We start from the raw sequence: 14,364 nt of genomic DNA on the forward strand, positions 1-14,364 counted from the left end.
TAACATTCTGTTGGGAAATGAAGCAGATAATCTACTCTCAGTAACACTGATCACTATTGGTGATGATTTGATAACTATTGTCTTCCATTAGGTTTCTTCGAAGGGTCTTTAAACCTGTACAGAGCTCTTCTATAAGATAAATAAGAGAATTGAGATACTCGGTTTCGCTCATTTTCTTAAGAGTTGAGAATACAAAGGTTACTTGACTTCACCCACATTCTCGAGGGTTGTACTCTATGCATCGAGCTGGTTACTAGCCTTCGTCCGCTCTTTACTCACACTTCCGAAGCACTCGAAGTGTTTACACTCCTTGCGTTGAGTTAGCTACTGTGATTCATATTCTCAATGCTATCAAACTTTTGGAATGTAAAAAGTTTTCACCCCAACTTTGAACAAGTCTCTAATAGTTTTGATTGCCTCTAGGATTGTACCATCTTCACCATCATCTCTACTCCCTACTCCTCTAAGTAGTAACAATATAGCACCGCATACTGCCTATTTCATTCCTAGTCGAGCACTCTTGCATCGACCTAAGTCATCTACTTTTGGTTATCTTGATGAGAAGCTTATTAACACTGATCTTATGAAGTTCCTTGGCCTCTACCCTTTAGCCTTGTCTCCAAGCAATTCTCCTTGGTTAATGGAAAGACAAACTGCAACTCCCATGCATTGCCTCCACTATATGTTACAAGGCTCGTGTTGATTTTTTTCTCCTTGGCTTCTTTGGTAGCAACGTTTGCTTACTCGACCTTGTCCTCTGAGTTGCTAGGTCCAACTCTCAAACTGTTCTGATTATACTCCTACATGATCAAGTCCCCCAATGAGACTCGTTGGTACTTGCATTCGAAATTTTTCCTCAGTGGTACACAACCCCCAATATGCTGATGACCAAAGCTTTTATCCGATGTAAAATTCGGTGCACATATGGAATACCCACCTTTGTAGTACCATGAAATTCACTCCTTGAATCCATAGCCCTTCTTACTGTCGAGTTATTCACCGAAGTAGAGCTCCCAATAGCTCCCGATCATACCCTTATATGATCCAATCCCTCGCGGGACTAGTTTCATGTGTATCATATTGCCACGAACTATTCCACCACGATCTGCTACACCACGTCACCTCCTAGTGATATCTCTATTGTATTCTGATCATTATGGGATAAATTTAGATTGTGATCCCTCCATGTGTGGCCTCTACCAACATATCACAGGGCCTCTTTCACCTTCGATTATATTCGCTTATTTGGTAATTGATATTCGTCCACCTGCTCTCGAGCCACACTCAAACAAAGCACAACTCTATGATGGTCCATTGCTTAGCATCTCCCGAAGTCCACCGACTTCATTGAAATTAGTACACTATTGTTTGGATTTGGGCCTCTGCCCCCACCAACATAATCTCTATGCGTATCGCTTCCTTCATAGCAACTCGAATGATGACACTATGACATATTCTTCAAGAGTACTTGCCTCTTTGGTTCCTTCATCAAATGCTTCTCTGAGATAAGATGCATATGCCTCGAAGCTCTCTTCGACCAGAATGAGCGACCCAAGGAATGACATGATACCGCTCTTGCCTCTACAAGAGTTCATGTGACCTCTGTCTAAGAAAAGTTTCGTACGTCCGCTCCATGTTCCATCTTCTATGTCGACTCCCTTCATGCAACTTGGGTACTTCTAAGTTACACCCAAATTGCTCCGCTCCTTAGTTTGCATTGAGTTGATGATGACCCTTGCACCTACTATTCCATGGGTTAACCTTCCATTAAGTCTGATCTCCATATCGGCTCCAAGTATGCCTTCATTTGGTATTACCTTAGGTCGCTCCCTAACTTGATCTTACAATGCATCCATCAATGCATTACTTCATGTGAGATCATGCAATGACTCCTCATTGCTCGCCCGGTCCGTTGAGCTTCATGGAGTTGTTTTCTTGAAGTACTCCTCCTAAACATGTGTTGTTTGTTATACATGATTCTCCCTTTGGAGAATCAAGACTTATCCCTCTTGGATATTTATCCCATTGGAACAACTTTTCTCTTTGTATCCTCTTTGACTCCTCACTATCCCTTTGGACTACTCCATCTTGCTGAACAAACTGTGCATTGTTTTACCCTCGCAAACGCACTTGTTAGATTGTGACTCCTCACCAATACAACCCCGCCGCATCTCTCAAGGCCTAACAACATGCTAAACTCGCTGCATACTCTAGCCTTCTATAAACGTATCTTTCTCACGTCAAAGAGAAAGTTTTAATGCTCCATGGGGCCGAGTTTCAATCACCTTGAGATGGCCACAAACATTTCATTGTTCGCATATAAGCCTTTGTACGAGTGTCAAGTTCTTCGAGTTAGTAATTCTCCTCACCTCTGTGAGCTTTGCATAACTTTTTCAGTCGCTGAGCAACCCATCCCACTTTACATAGTTTCATCTTTTACCAAGCGCCTCGCTTTTCTTGAGCACCGTCAAGTATGGTTGCCAACATCGAGTCATAGTTCGAACTCAGCCATCCCAACCTTTGTGCGTTAGGTATTCTTCATAGCTTGATTAAGTTCAGAATGCCTCTCGCACGAAGGGTTAGCTAATTCTCTAAATACCAATCTCAGATGCCCGCCTTTTTGAGCGACTCATTTCCATATATCTCCATGTCTGTTTTCCCCAAATGGTCGCGCATGTTGGCTGCCCTCAATGTAGCCCAGCTCGGTCCCCCATGTTTGTATGTGAAGTGTTTCTAAGTGTGCTTATCTCGTTTTGATACCAAATGTCACGAACTTAACTGGATTTGCCGAAGTCGTGTGGCACCCTTGCATGTTCGTCCACAAATATCAATCTTCCCGAAACCTTCTATGGTCCCTTAAAACATACAAAAGAGAAAACGAGTTAGAGAAACCTTTTCACTCGGGATCCACAAGTAACCATTTTAGCAAACACTTCATAGCTAATGCAAATTACAAACATAAATTTCACAGAACGGTTGCACAACAAAGGGTCCATTACAAATCAAAATGCCCATAAGTGCTCACATGACACAACCTTCATTTACAAGTTGAATGCGGCTACCAAAGCCAACCAAAATAGGATTGCTAAGCCTACTATCAACCCTCTATATGCTGTGCAAAGCATGAAGAAAACTGAAAGACATCGATATATGTGAGCATTACATCGAACATCATATTTATAATTTTATCCATGATAGTTCGATGACGGATAGTGTCAACGTCGACACAGATGTAGAGCGACACGAGGCGGGTGGCGATGAGGTCAGCGTTGTGCTCCTCTCGTGGAGACGAGTGGCTTCACAGTGAGAATAGAATGTATCATCGTTGGAGGTAACTAGGCAACTACATTGGAGTCTATGCAAATGATATTGTTGTCCGGAACGTTAAAATTATATTTTTTTACCTTTTATTTTTACATTTCCATTGATAAAATTATATTTTTTACCTTTTATTTTTACATTTTCATCGATAAATCAACCGCCGAGAGTGAGTCTCGTGCTCTTCTTCCCGTGAATGGTGGAAATATTATTCCTTCAACCTTATTTTAATCGATCAGCTCTCCCTCATCTTTTAAATCTGCAGTCTCAATGTGTGCTCCGATAACACACCTTCGTATCGTTGACATCTTGGTAACCATTACGCCATTGTCATCTCATATACTCTCAACGAAGCACATATGAAGAATCTTAAAGCTGAAACCAGAACAACTGAGATGGTTTATAGACGAATAATTTCATCAGCTGCTTAAATTTGTAAAAGGAAACATAGCAATACCAAAAGCACAGTAACCTTCAAATTTGTAAAAGGATAAAATACTTGCTTGACGAAAGTAGTAAATTCACACCAAACAGCATCTCATGCAAACATTCTCAGAGAATGCAAATCGGACAGGGCCAGACGCTTTGTTCAATTTCACGTAGCTACATCACATATTTCATATAACTCGATTATTACTTTGAGTTTCTTTTACAACCAAGACAATTGATCCTGACCAAATTACAAAAGACAGGTAACACACAATGGGCACAAAAAATTCCTGTGGTGGCTGTAGGACTATATGGACACCATTCCCTGAGCTTAGATCAGCTGGGGATTTCCAAAAGGGTTGCTCTCTTGGTGCGGATTACTTACTGGGAAAGTTCCAAACCCGGCATCACCAAAGGGATTCGAAGCAGTCGCCGCGCTGACAGGCTGCTGCTGATACAGAGGCTGAGCAAAGGGATTCGACTGCATGAACATGGACATCTGTTGCTGCTGTTGGGCCATGGCAGCCATTTGAACGGCTGGCGGAGCAGCGACTTGGTTTGACATTGCGAATGGATCAGTTGTCATGAATGGATTTGGGGGTGGCACTCCATAAAGCTGCTGCTGCTGCTGCTGCTGCTGCTGTCTGTATGCTGCCTCATCATATAAACTATCCAATGTGAGCTTGTCAAATCCACCACCCTGGAAATCATTAAAACAAAAAATACCATCAGACCATGTTTAGTTATGTACACTAAGCTGTCAACAATAATTGTTTAGCAATTTCAGCTTTCAAATTGAAGCCTAATCTAAATTCATTATAACTTATTAAGAAGAAAACAGACTATTTCCGATATTTGTTAATTATATACTAAACAGGTTTTGAATGACTTGTTTCAAATTATGAATGTACAAACCATCCAAACTGTATACATTACGTAATGTACAAACGATTGAATTTAAAAAGTCTTGCTGACACAATAACAAGCAATACTACGAAGCTCGAGATGATTAAACATCATATCTTATAGACAGAAAGGGAAAAAAACTAACCAATTTGCTTTCAACAGCAGTTGCATTATTGCTACTTGGAGTAGTCACCAGGGCAAGTTCCCAGCCTGTTGGATCAAATACTTGATCTTGAACAGTACCAGAGTTTGTCGTAGCATCTGAAGGTAAATTCAGCATTATTTTCATACTCACTCTAAAATAACCATATAAATTTTCTGTAAGGAAGATTACCAAACATACCAGCTGGAACAATGGCTAGGGCCAGAGCATTAGTATCCTCTATTGCTGATGCATATGAATTAGTTTCATTTAGTCCCTGTATAAAAGAAACAAGATTAATACTTTAGGTAGAAACAATGAAATCAAATTATCTTGTCAAAGACCTACAAGAAGATCGCCAGTGTCTGAACCATTGATCTTAACGGGTGTAGCAGGAGATGCAACTTCAATGGTGGATGGTAGTGGTCCAGGTTCAGATTCAGGTTCAGCAATCGGTGTTTCTTCTTCATCGACTGTAGCAGGAACTGCTTCTACTTTGTATGTCAAAAGGAGCCTTTCTGGGTATTCCTGGTCAAAGACTAGAATTCATCAACAACTTTATTGAGACTAGGATGACATGAAGAAACTAGTACATAATGGATTAATGAAAAAATAGTTAAATGTACCCTTAAAAGTTTATCATCAATTAACAGGGTTTGAGGCAATATTAGTCAAAACTCTGAACCGTTCGAGTTTCAGATGCTATTACGGATCTTGAAGGTCTCCCAGTCAAATGGTACATACAAAGGTCAAATAGATTGACTGATGTTGTCATCTTCAGGTTCTAGTAAAAGTCACCAGATTGCTTGTTCAATGTTGTCATCTACATGCTCTGGTAAAGGCCACCAGATTGCTTATTGTATTTGATAACCAGCAAAGGCCTTAATTTCTCCTGTTTGTACTTATGCTTGCAATTAAGCAGGCTTGCATGGACAAGGACACAACAGTAAATCCCAAGGCATTTCCAATTATCCAGTTCTTCAATAATCAGAAGACATACTGGGAATAATAAAAAACATTATCATGATATCAATTTCATGGCTTTGCTTGCCACAGAATGCAGTGTCGATGTCTAGCACTGGTTAAACAATATAAGGCATGCCATGTCAATCCATGGCAAATCACATGTTCAGTGATTCAAATGAAAAATAAACATCCTATCACAAGGAAATGTGCAAAAAATGCTTTCTCTTTCTTTTCGTAAAATCATTTTCTTTTCAGTATTTTGGGTGACATGTCAAATAGAACAAAGTAGCATAAGTGGTGAAAAAAAAAAATCTATTAACTTCTCCAAATATGATCTTACTTTGGACATGTCACCTATTTGGTTTGCATGTCAAAAGGTGCAGTGCTAAAAACAATAATCTATGCATCAACAAAACATTTTCACGCATTACAATTGCTTGCCACATAATACAATGAACTTCATAATCACAAGTGAAGGATAATAACAAGGTTTCTTCTACATTCATTGGAAGAACTAAAAGATCAGAAACCAATTTAGAGCAAGCTTGTTGCCATGCACGAGTTCCTCATCAATCTCCACAAGTAGCTCAATTTTAAAAATTTAGTAGTAATCCATATTTTTTTTCACAAGACCTATATATCAAACTTGATATCAAAAGGTTCCAAGAGATAGTTATGACAGATCTATCGAAAAGAAAATATTGGCATATTGGTAGAAGTGTCCAACTCAAGCTACTTTTAAAATTCAATATACAAGAAAAGGATACATACATGAAGCATCCTAACCATAATTAGTTAGCTGCAATTTGAACATAATTCAATGCTCAAAAGATGCCAGTATAGATCATCCTGTTCTGGCTAAGTATCTGCCAAGGCCAATCTGATTTTTACCAATTTCTCAGCCTTACTGCCAACTGGTCAAAGTCGGTCATTTTGGCTATTTCTAGCCTATTGTCATCCTCAAAAGTATAAAAATGGTGAACTAATTTCTTAGTAGTTAAAAGTTAAAACTATAATTTTTTCCATAAAAAATATTATTAAGATTCTCTATAATTCATTTTTCAAAATATTCTCTTTGCCAACCCTGATTTACGTTAATCCAATCTGTCTGATACTAATTATATCACCCAGTAGATTGCATCCCCATTTCGATCCCATATACCTTGCATTTGAATACATGTATTTTTCAGTTCAACAGGACAGTGCTGATGACACTAGTGATTTGCATAACACAACCCCCAAAAAAGAAAAAAGACACTAAAACATACAACGAAAGACCACAGGACCACGGTCAATCAAAAACTCACAAAAAGCATGTGGAAGGATAAAAGAAATCAAACTTCGCTTGACCAAATAAATATGATATACTGAATCTGTAAATCAATAATCTAAATTGAAATTACTAACCAGCGGCTCTCTAGAGATGGAAACTACCCGTGGAGCCTCTCTGATGTATTCTTCCATAGTTGCAAGAAATGATTGTGGAGGCTACAAAAGAGGCAGAATTAGAAAATTATAAGCATCCAGAACATGCAAATGTTGTTAATACCTCTCTCAAGTTTGGAAACTGGAAATTTCTAGCAAGTTCAAGTCCACGACAAACTTCATAGAATTCAGAAAGACTTGCAGCCTGAAAGGGAAGACATTCTTTAGAAGTCCCAACGAAAAGAAGAAAAAAACAGTTTCTGTTTTTATACAGCTTCCAGTCAGATCATGAATGACTATCAAGGCACAACAAAATTAGAAATGTTCAACCATGAACATAAAACAGCTTTGCCAAATATATCATAGCAGAGTACCTGCTGGCCAGCCCTTCTGTATATTTCAAGTGCTTTAACTGCTTCATGCCTTGGCATCTCAAAGAACTGCAATAGAAAGAAATGTAGAAATTTAAGAGAAAATACAAATTATATATACCTATTACCTCTTTTGAAAAGAACATAGCAAGCTTTTTCGCTCACCAAGGTGAGAAGATTAGGATAACCTCAAACTATACCTTATCAACAAGGTTGATGATTCCATCATTAATAGCACAATAGATTTTGAAGCTCTCTTTCAATATCTGTCAAAATATGGAGACAAAAGAAGTGGAATAATATATTGCATTATTCTAACTTTTAAGATTTATAAAGAAGTAACATGAAAACATCATAAATATGAAAAAAATAGCTTCCATTTTTAGAATGAAAATACTCTAATAGTACTCATGGCCCAGAAAGTAGATCCTAACTGTTATTTTTTTATTCCAAAGGATAAAAAATAACTAAAAAAAACAATCTGAGTTTAGGTAAGTGATTAATTCTAGACAAAAACAATAATCTGAATATAGCAGATAAACTCAAGTATAACAATAAAGATTTTCTTATAGTTTCAGAAAATCAAAACCTCAAATTCACTTTCTAGGAAATCAAGATAGGCCCTTCATTCAAAGATAGCCTACTAGATTAGTATGCGATCCTGGAAACCAGAGCTAAAAAGGAAGAAACCAATTCTCATATGACTGAAAGAGACCATAGTTTGTGTTTCATAAAATCAAGTAGGCTTACCAATGCTAGAGCATATTGGACAACATAATTGCTAATAGCAGCTCCTTCTGGCTGCATAAACCACACAGGAAACCAATGTCAGTACCCATAGAGCATCAATGATGAAATATAAAAAAGAGAAATAATTAGAAACAGTATATTATAGACATTATTCTTTCTCGATTCAAGATCAGTTATGTTTCTGTAGAAGTTAGAGCAATCCTTACACGACATCCAATAAGCCGATATAATAACTGCTGCAGAGCAGGCAACTGTTCCAATAGGTCTTCACTATCCACTTCTCTGGTTTTGCTGTGCCCCTGTCACCAAAATGTTAAAGTTCAACAAAAATTGAAGTCAACAGTTATCACCAAATAACAATGGTTTTGATTGTTCCAAGAAGTGAAATAAGCCATTTAAATTCCATTCAGTCATCCTTGTGCAGACCTTTTCAGAACCCTGAGAAGGTCGTATCAAACGCTCAGCTTCGACATCATACTTCAAAATCCTGAAACATTCAAGTCTTTCTTCCAAAAACAATGCATAAGTACGCACCCATGCAGAACAATCCCAACCTGCAGAAAGATATTCAAATTAGATAATTTCTCTGAACAAGCTAAGAAACTGGGTGCAACTTCCAACAAACAAAGTTACTATTTACTAATGATTTATAAAGATAAGTGATGAATACCAATAGGACTTGAGTCATCCTTGAAGTTTGATAGTTGAAGAATTTTTGCCCTTTGTGAGAAATTAAGAAGCTCTTCACGAAATGTAGGATCACCCTCCCTAAGGGTCCTATGGATTACTATAAGTGTCTTCAATGCCACCTGTATGGCAACATTTATAAAAAAAAGATGGCTAAAATCAGGGAAAACAACCAAACTAAAAGGTTAAAAATAGAACAAGATGAAACATCAAAAACAATTAAATTCATAAGCAAACTGGCAAATTTCAAATTTAATGTGATCTGTTATGTGCATACAAAAAAAATGGTCTAAAAGGTCAAAATAGAATTACAAATTAACACTAAACCTTGGCATCAAGATTGAAATAGATCAACTAGTTCAAATTAATTGGATAGTAGTGTTGGATTGCTAGAATCAACAAGGGATCAGTGTTGTCAGCCAAGACCAGCTAATAACTAATAGAACCTTGAATCGAACACTGGAATCAGATTCTCCTAGTACTTGCAGATGTCTATAAGAAATTATTTAATCAGCTTGGTCCAGCGCTATGAAAGGCAGACTGGAGCAGAATCTATACTGAAAATCCACCATTGCCTCAACAGTAAGATTCCCTTGTAACTGGTATTTTGGAACTTCATGAAACATGATCTGTTGTCAAGATTCTATAAATCACTCAGGCATGGACTTCATCAGTAGATTCAATTATGCCATCATTTCATTATCCCCAAAATCTTCGGTCGCCGCAAGGCAAAACAATTCCAACCCATTAGTTCCTTCACAATTTTCATCAAGATACTGGTCAACAGGCTGACAGGTTATACTTGGTCAATGTTTCTTCTTCAATCAGCAGTCCCAATGGGTCATGGTTTAGTGGAAAACTTTGTGAAGATATGAGGAATCAAAGGTTTGCTCTGAAAATAATGATAAACAAATAATTAAGACATTATACTAAGTGGGAATCTTTGAAAATAAAAAACAATATAAAATCTCATTTTCGTGTGTATAAAACATGAGACATCAAGGGACGTAAAGGTTGCATCACACAATCATACAAAATCAATATGCACATCAAGCCATTATCATAGGTTGGACACCCAATGGTACACTCCATGGGATGAATTCTTTATTCTCTCATATGGGGATGTAGAGAATCCATATCGCATTCCCAACAATGGATGGAATGGTGCGCCACGACAGCTAAAGAGGGGACACGTTCTTCCTAACAACTAATGGAGGGATAAACCATCTAATTGTCATGTCTAGTAGCCTAGTAGATCTCGAAGGAAATCGCCTACCAGTATACTAGCCTTCCCGCCCTTATAAATTTAACATGGTCCCCAATCCTCGTATCATACCATTGATCATCATATCATATTCTTTCAAGCACACAATCCATGAAAAAGGATCATGCTTAGTGAATGATACAGGTGATTCAATCCGATGGATGCTACTCAACCCATGATGGGCCTATAGCTCATATCCTGTGCAACACAATTATGTGGAGACCTTGAAATTATACCAACCTATGTAGATCCTATTTTATCTATTATCACTCGTTAAACTCGTATGTGTAGGATAACATTGCAGTCAACAGGAATATATGAATGTTACCAATGCATGTATTACTCATAACATATTATAAAATAACATTACAATAAGTAAATCATTAACAGCAAGCTAGCTTTAGACTACTTTTTGAACTTTTCTTTGACTCACAATTAGTTTCTTGCAAAGACTACATGAGCTAGGATAATAACCAAGAACCAAAACTCGGCCAACCTTTTCAATTGTTAGCCGAATAACTTCCCAATGCAATATCTAGGATTACCCTCGACACCAGACAATTTGACAAGAATATACTAGGCCATCCATTTAGAAGTTCTATTCATACTAGATGTATGAAAGAGGAAACTTATTTGTTTCCCAAGTGATAGGCCCTTGTTAACTCAATCCACTCTAGACTTCCCCTACACTTCCTCTCAGTCCTCTTTCCCTCCTTAAGAAGCTCTGTTTGAAAAGCAAGTAGTGATATTTGATTTCAAATGGTCAGTGACAAGTAAATAAAAAGAGCGAGTTGGTTTGAGAGTCATGGATCCCAAGAAAATGGTAGAAATGTATCGTCATTCATCAACACCGAGCACCCCTTTAAAAACCCTGCTTTATCCGGTAAGCTGGTTGCAATATCATATATTGGAAGAATTATTGGTTAGGGCATCAGTCCCTAGGATCATAATCAACATGCCTCTGCACCTATATTAAGGTACAGAACATCAATATTTATGGCACCTTCCAAACTTGGGAATTTGGACTCTAATTTCTCAAACATGATAATGTAGAAACTTGTTATTCAACAGCATTAACTGATCCAGATATGGATAGGTAATCTTTTGAACCTTGGTTCCCATAAAGACAAATAGCATATACATCTAACATCAATAGATGCCTTATAGTGGAATTGCATTTTCCACAAAGAAGCTTTTGAACCTTCTTTGTCAAATTGTTTAGCCAGAAGTGAAAAGAAGTTGTAGATGGATGAAATTGTTTATTTGTTCCCTGCTGATAGCCACACCTAAAGGGTTGCTGAAACCTGCTACAGTGATATATCACCAGATGTAGGATCCGAGAATCCAAAACTAGTATTTGATGCTATTATATTAAATAATCAAGCCGGTGCGCTAGTGTTATCTAAACTCTATCTGACTCACCAATATTGCACTGGATAAAAATCCATAAGCCCAAGAGACATTGCAGTGCATCATACAAATAAGAGATGAACTTCAATGACTTTGACCATCCATTAATCATGAATTTCCCATTAGATTAGATTGCTCAAATGTAAGGATCCTAGATAACGTACCTACAATCCTTGTCAACAGATATACCTGGTATACAAAATTAAAAGAAAAAAAAGATGATTTTTTGGTTTTTCTCAAATCAGCATGGATTCCTCGATCGAAATACTTCTAATAATCAACAGGATTGTAAGATCACTACTTATTAAAGAAGCAACTACAAAGGAAGAGAAGAGGGGGAGACGAGTACCGTCCAATTGTGGGTCTTGGCAAGGCGCCGAGCGAGGGCGTGGATGCAATAGGCTACATCTGCGCGGGGCCGCGTGATCGAAGTGGCTAACAAGATCTCTGCAATCCCCACAACCAAACCCCCCCCCCCAAATAAAGAAGAAATCAAGAATCACACTTCCAATCAATTAAAGAAAGAAAAATTGGGAGAAAGGGAAAGGGGAGGAAAGAGAAAACAGGGAGAACCGACTCCTGAGATGGCGCTCTTTGGGCGGGCACTCGACGTGATTGGTGGCTTTAACGATAGCCACGTCCAAATCCTTCGATCCAAAGAAAAGCGAGATTAATCCATAGTCACTCCAAGAAATAAAAAGAGGCGAAAGGGGAGGAAAAGCCCGATCTTTCTGCGGAGGATTTTTTTAGGGTTACTAACAATATACCTTGAAATCGCTGTTGAGATTGGCGAGACCGACTGTGGTTGTGTCCTTGAGCGCGCCCACCGCCTTCCGCCAACTCTGCAGCGTCGCCATGCGCGTGCCCTCTTCTCCGCGACTCTCTCCCTTTCTCTTCCCCCTCTTCTTACGCGCTCGTTCTCTCTCTCTCTCTCTCTCTCTCTCTCTCGCCCCCCACTTTCGGTGGCTCTCGTTGGTGATCTTATTCTTTGCCCTGCCTTCCTCCGGCTTTCGATTACTTCGTCTACGTATATATAAAATATACGTTCTAATGTCGAATATGTGCCCCAAGCGGATCCTATAACGACCATCCGAATCCGTTGTATGATAAAAGCGCCAAAACTTAATCTATATTAACCAAAAGAATTATTATTCGATTATTTATTTATTTTATTATTGTTTAAATATTGCTGATTAGATTCACATCGTATCCACAAACACTTCAGTCTAAAATCTATTTTTGAATCTTTCGGCGATTCTTATTACGATTATTTAGTATTCACTGTATATCTCCGTATTCGGATTTATTATTGCTTGTATAATTCCGCATAATAATATCGTCCAGCGACAATTATCCGCACACGAGTAAAATACAAATTAAATATCTCCGTCACGGAGGCCGCCGTCAAAAGTTGTTTTTCTTCTCGCTTCGCCGTCGTACCTACCTGCCTTGCGATTGAAGCAATGTACGGGCCCCTTTGGGGGCCCACACATGCCGCCAATCAAAAGACAGAGGAAGGAGCGGTCGACTTCCGGTACGTGAACAGCACGTGAAAGTGAAGCCGTGCCTCATGAATTATGTGTATAAGCCAAAAAAAAAAAAGAAAATATATTATCGATAAAGGGGTCAGATTTCATGAACAAAATAGCATCCATCAGACCAAGAAAAATTCTGTTGAAAATAATATATAATTGTATCTGCATCACTTCCAACTCCATTACTTCTTCCAGATGTCAAACTTAATGATCTCTTCAAGCAAAACTTATCTGGAAAAATTAAAAAAAAAATTGTGAAAATTGCTCAAAAGTCAAACCTTGGTCAACAATTTGACAGCTGAAATGTCACAATGTGTTCAGGTCAGCCATGTGTGTCTTGCATTTTACTGCCAGCTGAGGGTGGCTGGCCCCACTTGGATTAGGTTAGACCAGTCTTTGATACTAGTTTCTCTACTTCCACAAATACTACTTAAATATTCATCCCTGTGGTTGGACAAGTGTTTCTTCTGATGAAGTGGAGAGGAAAAGGCCCAGACACTGGGCATCATTTAGCTGTTAGTGATCTCTCTGAGGTCACTGTCATGGCTTCTAGAAGTCAACTTTCATGACCTTCACAAAGGGCATGTTTTATGTTTCTCTCATCCCACACTTCAACAAAGAAATATATCCTGTGCTGCTTCATTGTGATGTCATCAGACTTGGATAGGCATTCATATGATCCACAAAGCCTTTCTTCTTTTTGTAGTATAATAGTACTTCACTAATGGGATGGCCAAACTTCATGTTAAAGGATGGCTAATTAAATGCATCCTCTTGTTTTTTCCTTGTTGACATGTATGCAGTGTAGTGGTTTGTTCCACTAAATCTTGATAAGAATATCATATGCTAAAAGAACCATATCTTTTGCATCTTCTAACATTCATCCCCATATATATATATATATATATATATATATATATATATATATATGGAGAACAATAAGGGGCTTAATTACCTGACAACCACAAGGTTGGTGTGAGCTTAAAGGTTTCTGATATATCTGTCTGAACCACCTGAACTAACAATGCTGGTGAGAGAGATACCTAAGCAGAGGTGTTCATTGATGTTGAGTTCCTAGATATTATTTTATATGAAAAACTATTCCCCCTAACCTCTTAATGTACTTTATTCTATGCCTTAATCCTATTATTAAGCAGCATA

General features: G+C 38.1%; 1 protein-coding gene across 2 annotated transcripts; it reads right to left on the reverse strand.

The window, feature by feature from the left end:
* Positions 1–3,873: 3,873 nt before the first annotated feature.
* Positions 3,874–12,677, reverse strand: LOC135648437 (putative clathrin assembly protein At2g01600). 2 transcript variants are annotated; one of them, XM_065166135.1, is made up of 15 exons: positions 12,436–12,677; positions 12,246–12,315; positions 12,018–12,115; positions 8,978–9,116; positions 8,734–8,861; positions 8,514–8,606; positions 8,308–8,358; positions 7,758–7,823; positions 7,561–7,626; positions 7,311–7,391; positions 7,169–7,249; positions 5,144–5,323; positions 4,988–5,072; positions 4,799–4,914; positions 3,874–4,447 (listed from the first exon to the last, which is right to left on the reverse strand). In XM_065166135.1, the coding sequence occupies exons 1-15, from the start codon at positions 12,523–12,525 to the stop codon at positions 4,079–4,081; spliced, it is 1,713 nt and encodes a 570-aa protein (XP_065022207.1). In that variant the 5' UTR covers positions 12,526–12,677; the 3' UTR covers positions 3,874–4,078. The 2 variants fall into 2 exon arrangements, with proteins under 2 accessions (XP_065022207.1, XP_065022214.1); XM_065166142.1 differs by having other exon boundaries at positions 4,997–5,072; positions 12,436–12,676.
* Between the last annotated feature and the right edge of the window lie 1,687 nt (positions 12,678–14,364).

Source organism: Musa acuminata, chromosome BXJ1-4, assembly GCF_036884655.1.
Source record: "Musa acuminata AAA Group cultivar baxijiao chromosome BXJ1-4, Cavendish_Baxijiao_AAA, whole genome shotgun sequence".
In the NCBI taxonomy this organism is placed as follows: Eukaryota; Viridiplantae; Streptophyta; class Magnoliopsida; order Zingiberales; family Musaceae; genus Musa; species Musa acuminata.